This window comes from Dromiciops gliroides, chromosome 5 (genome assembly GCF_019393635.1).
Source record: "Dromiciops gliroides isolate mDroGli1 chromosome 5, mDroGli1.pri, whole genome shotgun sequence".
NCBI classification, from domain to species: Eukaryota; Metazoa; Chordata; class Mammalia; order Microbiotheria; family Microbiotheriidae; genus Dromiciops; species Dromiciops gliroides.
Window position 1 is genome coordinate 182,622,641 of NC_057865.1, and position 11,580 is coordinate 182,634,220.

The 11,580-nt window shown below is 41.1% G+C and overlaps 1 protein-coding gene across 5 annotated transcripts in view; it reads right to left on the bottom strand.

Moving 5' to 3' along the window:
* Window positions 1-9,348, bottom strand: part of AEBP2 (AE binding protein 2) — a 59,629-nt gene extending 50,281 nt beyond the window's left edge. For all 5 annotated transcript variants that reach the window (XM_043966680.1, XM_043966679.1, XM_043966678.1 and 2 more), the window contains exon 1: window positions 8,526-9,348. In XM_043966680.1, coding sequence (XP_043822615.1) covers window positions 8,526-9,232 — 707 coding nt within the window. In that variant the 5' untranslated portion in view covers window positions 9,233-9,348. The remainder of the gene's footprint in view (window positions 1-8,525) is intronic.
* Between the last annotated feature and the right edge of the window lie 2,232 nt (window positions 9,349-11,580).

The following is an 11,580-nucleotide window of genomic DNA, read 5'->3' on the forward strand; positions in this document are numbered from 1 at the left end:
CCTCTGCAGAAGTGGGGAGTCCACCAATGTAGTACATAAGACCTATTTTTAGATCAGTTTTACTGATCAATTTCTTTTTTCTTTTGTTATAGTGGAGAACTAGCTCTAACACCAGCTAAATTACCTTGTAATTTATATTTATATATTTATCTACTCTTATCTCTATGGATGGAGAATTTCCTATGATTAAAATCATTTTAACAGGTCCAGATCAGCCAGTCAAGTGATTACAGCAGTACAGTGCTACTGCTAAGCACTGGGAATATGAAAGGCAAAAGACCTCAAGGAGCTCACAGTCTATGGGGCACAGATACATCATGCAAACAACTATTCACACAAAAAATAATAAATAGGGGGCAGGGAAGGGAAGAAGCATTTATTATGTACCCCTACTATGTGCCAGGCACTGTGCCGAGCACTTTGCAAATATTTTATCTGATCTTCCCAACAACCCTGGGAGGCTTTGGTGTGTGGGCTGGCTGAACCCTTTTCAGGGCTACTTTTCTGTCTCCTGCAGCATGAACAGGCAAACCTCCTTGACAGATGGGCTAAACCACATCGAAGGTAACCGAACCTGTCAATGAGTTAAGAGAGTGTCTGCTTCAAACAGGTCCTTGGTCCTCTTAGAAAATGAAAGACAAGCAATGAGATGTAGGTACTATTATACTAATTTTACAATTGGGAAAACTTAGGCTGACTGTGGCTTGTTCAAAGGTCAGAGAACAAGTGACTTTACTTTTAATTTAATTTTATGTTTCTTTCCATTTACAATGTTGTAGTCAATATGACTCATTTTCTTAGCTCTGCTTCATTCTGCATCACTACATGTAGGACAGAATTAAGAATGACATGGTTAAATTTTTTAAATCTTCAATAAAAATGTATTAAAACTCTGAAATGGTATGCAAGCAATCATTCATCTGTGAAAAAAGTACTACAATGACATGGAGGTAATCATTTGTTGGTACACAGAAAGAATGCCAACCATTAATATAATTAACACCTTGAATGGATCTATTTTGAAGTGGTGGTACTCAAGGAATTCATTGAAGTTTATTTTTAATTCATTTGTCTTTTTGACAAAAATCTTAGGAGGCAAGTACTACAGCAGCAGCAATAGCAAGCATTTATGTAGCACTTTACAGAAACTATCATTTTATCCTTACAACAATCTGTAATGATTGGAATGACGCCACCTACTGGAGACTTGCTGTGGAGAGCTCCACCATGAGGAAAATGCCTCAGAGGCATTGTGGCTTTTCCTTGGCGTCAGGAAATGACGCTTGCTCATGGGTGCTGTCTATCAAGTCTACCAGCCAATCAACTGGAGGAGCCTCCTATGGTCTGGGAGGAGACAGGAAGGAGGAAAGGGAGCCTGCGCAGAGAGCGCGGGCCTTTTGGCTTCCGGACTTGATGGTGGTGGCGGCAGAGGACTTCACAGGAGATTTGAGGAAAGATAGGAATGCCAGACTGTTAGAATTCTGTTCTCAATCTTTTTCTTTCTATTTTCCAATAAACCCTTAAAAACCTAAACTCGTTTTATCAGTGATTTTTAGTCAGTTTCCCCCAAACTGGGGGAACACATTAGAATCCACATTTAGAATCTTAAATTACACAAATCCTGGGAGGTTGATTCCCATTTAACTGATGGTGAAAGCTGATCTTGTTTAGCTATTAGAAATATAAACTGAAAAATCTGAATGTCATTTAAAATTATAAACCAAATACATCATATTCTACCATGTATTATTGTCTACTTGTCCCTTCTCTGCAATCCATCAAGCCAATGAGTGGCAAAGGTAACCTTGGGTTCTCAAAAGCTATGCCAATAGCTGAGAAGAGTTTCCTGGGATAGGCCTGGAAACAACTTGTCAATTACAGGATCAGTCAAGTTTGTGTTTACAAGGGGTGATCCTCAGGTTCACAACTATTTTCCTGGCCAAATGAATGAATACACTATCCACATTAACAAAATCATAAGTCTTTCTTAACAAAATTATGAGTCTTTCTGCATAATAGATCATGAGCTCCTTGAGATGGAAGACTCATGTAATCCTAGTGACTTGCAAACAAAGAGGCCACAAAATATAGGAGGAATACCAAACTAAAAGGACCTTATTCAAGTGCCTACTGTGCCAGGCATTGCGCTAATAACCCCTTTTGTTCTTAAATGCGATAATTCTATGTATATAATTGAAAGAGTCAAAATGCACTGAAATCAATATCTACATACCCTTCTTTTAAAAACTCAAAAGCATTTGAACACTCTTATGGTAGGGTCAACTTTGTCCAAGATAAATACTTTCTAATGAGCCTTTTACCATTGGTCAATAGTTAAAATTGCCTTTACTGGAATTTCAACTGTATTTTGCAACTGTGAATATTTTGTTTTGTTTTGTTTTGTGAGGCAATTGGGGTTAAGTGACTTGCCCAGGGTCAAACAGCTAGTAAGTGTCAAGGGTCTGAAGCCACATTTGAACTCAGGTCCTCCTGAATCCAGAGCCAATGCTCTATCCACTGCACCACCTAGCTGCCCCACACTGAATATTTTAACCCCAGCATTCATGCAATCTAGATTTATCAAAAAGTGAACAAAACTTCAAAGCGAATAGAAAGACCAGAGTGAATATAAACCTGTTTTTTTTTATTTTGTCACACTTAAGAATTGCTAATCAGAGGTAAGAGAGGTATTTGATATATTTTTCCTTTATTTTGGTTGTCTTGAGTCCAGCAGACCCTCACCTAAAGAATGAAGAGGATAACTTAAGTCCACTGGCTCAAGGCAAGTTTCTCAGTCATGGTCTTAAGAACAGGTCCAGAATTTACAAAGTAGCCATGGAATGAATCTACCCTTCCCTTTCTCAAGCTTTTTTTTGACCCCTCAACCAAAAAGGATGCTTAATGATCTCTAAGGAGGACTACCTTGCTTCCTCAATCACAGACTTAGACCCCTGGAAGTGAATAAAGACCGGTCTAATTAGTCAGAAAAGAGACCTTTCTTGTATAAAAATATTAAGTTGAGAAACTATCTTTGTTACTGCCTGACCCCTATACCCACCCCGATCTGATCCCACAAACAGGGTAGACACCCAGGAGTCTGACTTGATCGATTTAGTAGACTGCTCTCAGCCAACCAACTTGAAGAGCCTCCCATTTCTGGGAGGAGGACACAAAAGTAGGAAGGGACGCTGGTGGAAGGCTGCTTCCTCTTTTGGTTTGGTGGCAGGACTTCACGTGGGCTGTTAGGAAGGCTAGGATTTCCATGCTATAAGCAATCTGTTCATTATCTTTCTCTCTTTACTATCTTATATCTTTTTCTTTTTTGGTTTTTTTTGCAGGCAATGGGGGTTAAGTGACTTGCCCAGGGTCACACAGCTAGTAAGTGTCAAGTGTCTGAGGCCGGATTTGAACTCAGGTACTCCTGAATTCAGGGCCGGTGCTTTAACCACTGCGCTATCTAGCTGCCCCTATATCTTTTAATAAACCCTTAAAAGCCTAAAAACTCTTGGTGAATTTTATTAGTGATTTTAGCCAGTTTCCCCCCAAAACTGGGGGGGGGGGCAGATTAGAACCCACATTTAGATTTTTAAACACACTTCTATAAATATACTTCATTAACATTCCTAAATTATTTTTGGTGTGGTGCCCAAAATACCACAAAAATCACCTATCCAAACCTTGCCCACCCACATCTTTCCCTACTGAATGGAAGAGAAAGAACCAGCCTCTACTACTCTACTAGACTTTGTCTCCACAACCAAACTGTAAATTCCTTGACAGTGACTGCTGTGCTACTTCTGTCAATCATAGAAGTAATAGTTGTTAGTTAAGACAGTGAAATAAAATTATACTTGTCTCAAGTACTATTTGATCTCTTTGTTACATATTGCTGATCAACAGAAAGATCATGTGGTATACTAGATTGAAGGCTAGATTTCAAGTCAAGAAAATCTGGACCTGGGTTCAAGTTCAGCATCTGAAACATACTAGCTATGTAACCACAGAGAAGTCCTTTAATCTTTTGGTGTCATTCTGCAGAATTATGAGTTTCCATACTAGGAGTTTCCCAGATGGATGAAATCACAGGTTGGCCCAAAAAAGAAAAATCACTGTTCCACAAATATGTGCTACTCATTAGGAAAGGAACTAGGTATGTGACTGGACTCCTGCAAACTTATTTGGAAAACACTTTCATAAACAAAAGTTAGCATACCTTGGATTTTTATCATCATTTGAAATACCAGTCTTGTATCCATATCCAGAAATGATTTAAAAATATTTCATTCTGTAACATTAAGATATTGCAAATGCTTCTTTTTCTGGCTTCAAGTTCCTCAGTTTACAACTTGATTTTTACTATTCCTAACAGCAATAAAAGTTTATCTTGCTTCCTGCTTCTCAAATAGTAAAAATTAGTTAAACCAATGTTAAATTGATTTTGCCATCATTAAGAATGTAGGAAAAAAAAAAAAGAAAAGCTTCCCTCATGGCATTACCCTGTGTACTGAAGAAAATGTCTCTGCCCTTTATGAACTGAGAATCTCAAACTAGAGAAAAATCTGTTTTTAAAAAAAACCAGCAGCATATTTTCAGTGTCTTCACAAAATCCTACTCTGATATCTTATGCCAGAGGTAACCCTGGGTTCTAACAGACTGACAGAATCACAAGCTGAGGCAAGTTTTTATGAAACTGATAGCCTTGAGTCCATGCTGAATCTATACTGAAAACAAATAACTTAAATAAAATGGAAAATAAATTCACGTTTGGCATGCATGGTGTTTCCATGTGGACAACAAACAAAATCTCAAAAAAAAATCTTTGAGAACATAACACTTTAGTAATCTTTTAGCTCAAAATTTACTGGATATTGTGCCACCAAGTAAAAGCGTAAAATTAACTAGGCCTACTCACTTTTTTTTAAACTGGACCTATGATTTCAGTGGTCCAGGGATCTACCAGTAAAAAGTTTATATTGAGACAGGAACCTTCTTTGCAAATTTTAGCCTTAAAAAGTTGCCCAGGCAGTGAAAATTTAAATGGCTTACCCACCACTGGCATAGAGCCAATATATATCAGAGGCAGAATTTATACCCACCCAATTCTCCCTGACTGCAATCTTTATCCACTAAGTCACAATGCCTCTACCATGTACCCATAAAACTTGAAATTTCCTATCTTCCATTGAAATAATTTTCCTTGATTTTTATCACTTTGGATAATGGAAAACATTTGTGAAATGTTAAATAAAATGCAGCAAGTTAAAATTAATAATTGCAAACAGGGATTCACAAAATCTTGTCTTTTCTCCAATTTCAACTGAAGGAGGACAAAATTCAGGCTAGGTGGAGGAACCTCATTTTACAGCTTTGAAAGAAAAGAATCTCCATCTCCTGGACCTTTATGACATTGATACAAAAGATGTTACAAAAAGGGCTTTCATTCCTTTAGCTAAATTCAAAGTACCACACTCCTATTTGCAAACACTTAATAAATTATAACTGCAAGTAAATAGAGGTGGAAGGAAAAAGGGAGGATGCTAGAATAGAAAATATTCTCCATAAATGAGGGTTAATTCATTCATGTAGTAAAATTGCCTAGGGACAAGAAAATGAGGCTAGAATTTATATACCTCTGGAACTCTCTCAGGTGAATAAAATTTAATTGGCTCATGCCTCAATTATCTTTTTTCTTAAAATTATATACAGAACCGAACATCTCCAATTCATCCTGCATCTTTTGAAATTCACTCTCACCATTCCCCTATTCCAAAAAGGAAAATTGATTCTAACATATTCAAATCTTTATCCTTTATTTTAGGTCTGCCACAAACTGGCTTCAAACTGCCTTTTAAGAAATAAATGTAATTCTGACACAGCTGACAAAGTCAAACAAATTTAGACAAATGACCCAAAGTACAATGGGTAAAGTTAAATAGAAATGGGGTTGCAACCAATTTTAACTGTACCATTACACCTTGCTAGTTTTTTTTAAAGGATGCAATTTAAACTTCATGAAGTTAATATCAATGCTCAAACTATTATTTCATATTTAACTCCTCCTCCTCCTCTTCCATAAGAGCATTTCAAGTCTAGCCAGGTAAGTCCACCCCATATCTAACTAGCATGGGGCATGCTGCTGCTTGTTTCTCCTGCTAATCAACTATTTCTCCTCTTGAACATCCAAAGCTTACAATTTTCAAGTCCCAGTTCCAAGTCCCACCTCATCCATGAAAGGAATATCTGATCATTCCGGGCAACTTCCACATTAAATATCTGATGAAAAGTTTCTTGCCAAACCTTGGCAAAAATTGTAAACATAGCATAAAAGGTTACATGTAATCAGGTTCTTTCCCCTGCCCCCCAAAATTACTAATATGAAGTCAAACTATATATAAAACACCTTTGTTCTCCAGATTAGTATCATAATTTGCAAGAAACATATTTCCGAATTTAGGTAATATACACAAATTGTTCCAAGTCAACAAAAGGTAACAGTTAGGTTGTCTGGGGGTTAAACAATAAAAACTTCCCCTAAAAGGCATAAACTCATTATGGCTTTTCATTAAGTTCCATTTTTTGAATGATTACATGCCAGAGAATAGCTTGAAAGGGTGGTTTCCAAAAACTTACAATTATTGTTTTAGGATAATTATACTTGTCTTTAAAATCCTAGTGCAGGCTACACAGAGAGCTGCAAATATATCTTTACTTTTCCCACTTTTCTGAATTCATAAAATGAACAGGTCAACATTAAACTAATGGCACTTTATGGCTTATGAAGTACTCATCTGATCTTCATGACAATACAAGATAGATGCTATTATCCCCATTTTACTGATGAAGAAACTGAGGTTGAAAGATAAGTGGTCTGTTTGGGAGGGGGATGGGTGGGTTGGTGGTTACTGAACTGTTAAATGTTTGAAGTGGTATTCATCCTTCCAGATTCCAAGTCTATCACTCAAAAGTAATATATACCATGCTGCCCTTAGGAGATGATTAAATAAACAAATGTTCTGATTACTGTAAGGAGAGAGAGCATGAGGCCTAAAGTGTTCTGTTTAGGTAGAACACATTCTTAATAAGATTCCCCAGTACTGAATTCTTACTAAAGCTATACCTTGCATCCAGCCATCTTCTAAAGATTGTTACTACACTAAGCATTAAAAGAAATGTCAAACAAGCTTAGATGGCTTTATCAAAATACTGTAAACTTTGGCATGTTTATCTGTAACAAAGTATTTACCAAATAAACTTGGGCAATTATGATCACTAAACATTTGCATTCTTCCCCAGGAAGTATTACACGACTTAATTTTAGTAAATATTAATGCTACCAATCTTATTTAACCCAATGGTTCTTGACTGCTTTGGCTGCATCCCACTACCAATCTTACTGAAATTCTACTACAAATTAAAATCCAATTAACAGATCGTTAACCTGGAGCAGCATATTATGTCAGATATATGAAAAGCAATCAAGTTAACAAAAATGGCAATTTTTTTTCAAAAGCATCATCTCCATAGAAGAAGCAATGAAATCTCTATATTTATGGCACTTAATTGTTTTGTGACTGGGATACAAATATTACCAAACGAGAAAATTCACACAAGGCCTCTGCGCCACATGGCAACAAGCCTTGTGCTTTATGTGTCAACTGCAATCAGGACACTGTGTTTTAAAAGTTTATAAGGAAAGATTTCATTATTGGACTGCTGATATTTGGTACAGTCAAAAAAAATCAGTTAAATTTATTGCACAGCTCTGTGCCTTCCAAGTGCACAGTTAGGAACAAAATTGCAAACCGTCCCCCTCCCGCTTTTTTTCCCTCCTAAAAGTATCTGAATGACCATTATGGACTATAAGAATCCCATTTAACTTATTTCCTGGTCACTCAACCAGGAAATCTTAAGAAAAGTTCTGCTTCTCCCACATTCCAGCAAAACACATGTAAATAAAGGGGAAAAAATAAACATATTAGAAAATGTCCTGGTACCACGTTGTTCCAGGACTGAATTAAGAAACTTTGTTCACTTCACTAAACAAAACCCAAAAATCTTTCTAGATTTAAAAAAGGAATAGAGAGCCAAGGCTCTTCCCCGGACGAGGAAGTTGTGTGGTGGTGGCAGCCGGGCTAGACCAGCCATGTTGGAAAACACTTGTCAATTATACTTCTGACAACTGTTCGTGAACATGGTTGAAGCTAACCTTGGGCGTGATCGGACGGACCGCGGCCTCTCGGCAGACCGCCTCGGGCAGCCTCTGCGGGCGGCGGGTTTCCGAGTTAGGTCAGACTTTGGGTCTCTCTCGCTCCCTCTCTGGGACTGTTGGGGGGGAACCAGGAGAAAAAAAACGGGGCGGGGAAAAGGATGGGAGGAAAAAATTGGTTTGAGAGTTGGCCGCCGATCCGCAGCGGCGGCCCTCCGGAGGGGCGGGGTACTGAGATCGCCGACCCATAGGAGACTTCCCTGGGAGGGCCGGAGAAGTCCACCCCGGCCTCCAGGGAGGGGGGCGGGATGGCACTGACCTGTCCTCCGAGTCCATGCGGCTCAGGGGCTCCCCGTCTGAGGACACCTCCAGGCTGCCTCTCCTACCCGCCGAGGTAGCGCTGCTTCCGCCTCCCCCGGTGCCGTAGCCCTCGTCCCCGGCGCTGGAGACAACGCTGCTGCTGCTGCTGCCGCCGCCGCCCCCGCCGCCGCCGCCGCCTCCGCCGCCGCAGCTGCCCTGGCCGCCCCGCGGTCCCTTGGGCTCTTCCAGGCCCTCCTTGCCGTCTCCATCGCCGCTGCTGCTGCTGGCAGCACCGGGGCTGAGGGAGCGGGTCTCGTCGCTGCTGCTGCCGCTGCCCACCAGGCTCTCGGCGCTGCTCTCTTCCTCGCCTCCCCCGCTGCTACTGCTGCTCTCGTCCTCCTCCTCCTCTTCCTCCTCGTCCTCGTCTTCCCCGGCCTGGCTGGCGCTCTCTGGGCTCGGCTCAGACATCGTCTCCGCCTCGCCCCCACCACCACCACCGCCGCCGCCGCCGCCGCCGCCGCCCCCACCCCCGCCGTCGCCGTTCAGCAGCAGCTCTGCCACCGCCTGCGCCTCCGTCTCCTCTTCTTCCTCATCTTCCTCTTCTTCCTCCTCTCCTCCAGAGGGCCCGGCCCGGCTCCGCGTCGTGAGATCGGGACTGCCGGGGGGCAGAGGACTGAGGCGGGAGAGCTCCTCCAGGTCGGCCATGTCGGTGATAGCGGCGGCCATGGCGCCTCCTCCCTCCCTCTTGCCCTCCCTTCCAATCGCCCAAGCCTGGGCCGACGCTGACGCCGCCCCCAGACGCCGCCGCCGCAGAGCAGGAGGAGGGACTGCCAGCGGCGTCACCAGGCGCGCGCGCGCGCGCACACACACGCATTCGAATAGTTGTAGGGTGATGGAGCGCCTGCGCGAGAGGCGGGGCGGGGGCTATGGTAAGGGAGGGAGACAGCTTGTATCTTTCACTCTAACCCAGTTTCTCGTTTTCTGCGCTTAAGTCTAGTTCTCTCCCAATCCCCTAAGCTCCTTAGGAGTTTCACTTTCTCCAATTCATCAGCCCCACTACGTAGCCACACACTCGAAATAGATTGGAGGAAATTGGTATCCCAAGCCCTTAGAGAGCACCTGTGAGCAAATGCAGGAAAATAAACTCCATGGTGGGGAGGTAGGCGAACTTGGGAACAGATTTACTTATGTAAGGGAACATCAGTCTTGGGGGCAGTATGGAGCTTTGAAGTGCCTACAGCAAAACAGGGTGGTGCTTAGAGCCGCTATGCCTCCAACAATTACTCCTGGGGATGAGTAGGGGAAGAGAAGGATATTTACAAAATGAAGTATTTCAGCTGTAAAGTAATAAGTGCCTGAAACAAAAAGATATGGAAAAATTCAGTAGACAGTTGAAAAAAATGTTTGAGGGAACGGAGGCTCAGAGGTTAAGTACCTTACTCAAGGTCCAAGTAAGTCTCTCTTGTTATTATACCATGAATGAAATGGATCTTGGTGATTGCCTGGAAGAAGGGTGTGAGGGAGGTGTCCTTTTGACACCTTTTGACACTTTGGAGACGATGAGAAATTGCCAATTAAGGGAAATAGAAAAATCATGTTTGCTGGGCACGATGCCAGGACTATGGGATAAAGGATTGAAAACAATCCCTAACCCCAAGGTACTTAGTCTCTAATGGAGAAGCGCAAAGAGCACCGAGCACTTAGTGGAGTATTTCAGAAAAGGCTTCATACAGAGTGGTTTGTACTTGCTTCTTAAATGAAGGGAAGAAGAGTCTGAGGCTGACCTGAGGAGGGAGTGCAGTCCAGGCATTCCCTGTGAATGGAGACCAGGGAAGTGAACAGAGAGGCGACTTGGGGGAGGAGGATAATTAACTTTCAATGACGTTGAAAAAGAAAGGTGGCTTGGAGTGTTAGAAGTTAAAGAAGTTTATATTTAACCTAAATAAAGGTAATAGGAAGTCTATGGAATGGAATGTAGGGAAGTGACGACCAAAGATACTTTAAAAAAATCACTTTGCAATGTAAAAGTATGGACGAAAAAGGGGAAGAAATTTGAGGCTGAGACAAAGAGACGGTTACAATAATCTAAATTAAGCAGGGTTTAGAGGGAGGATAATGCTGTGGAGAGAATAGCCCCAAGCAAAATAACCATCCAGATCCTGAAAGGGATTAAACTATGTGACAAGCAATGCTTAATTCAAGACAAAAAGGAAAGCACAAAAAAATCTAAGAGGGTGCCCAGCAAAGACAATAATTATTCCATTATAAAAAAATGACAAAGGCAAGAGATTTCATAGAATCCTTGGGTTTGCACTGTTGTAGAGCAGTGAGCAGAACTAGGGGAACATTTTGTACAAGGACAAAAACACTGTAAAGAAAAATGCTTTTGAAAAACTTTTTGAAAAAAGTACCCAGATCAATGCAATGATCAACCATGTATCCCGGAAGACAGATGATAAAGCATGTTACCCACCTTCATTATTAAAAAAAATTTAAATGATTGATTCCCAAGAATAATCTCTCTACAAAAAGAAAGCACGAAATATTTTTAGGGAAGTTGAAGTTTCTGTTTAAATAAAAGTCACCACTAATAAATACCATTATATATTAAAAGCTCACTGAAAGAAAATATTAAATTTACATAGTTTTATGCTTCAGTAATAGAAACAAACTGATTTTAATTCAATTACTGTTCAGTACTCTTGTTCTGAAAGTAAAATTTTTTGAGCCATGTATTAAATCTAGTATACCTTACCCTTCCCACTAACCCATGTATTCTTTGTGTTTTTTTGTTTTGTTTTGTTTTGGGGTTAAGTAATTTGCCCAGGGTCACACAGCTAGTAAATGTCAAGTGCCTGAGGCCGGATTTGAACTCAGGTACTCCTGAATCCAGGGCTGGTGCTCTATCCACTGCACCACCTCGCTGTCCCTAACCCATGTATTCTTTGATCCAGTGGCACTGGCTGCCAGGCTGTTGCCTGGCTGTTCCAGGAAGACACTCTGAACTCTCTCTCCCCCCTGCTTTCTTTTAAGTCCTAGGTACAAATCCCACCTTTCTCAGAAATTAAGGGGGA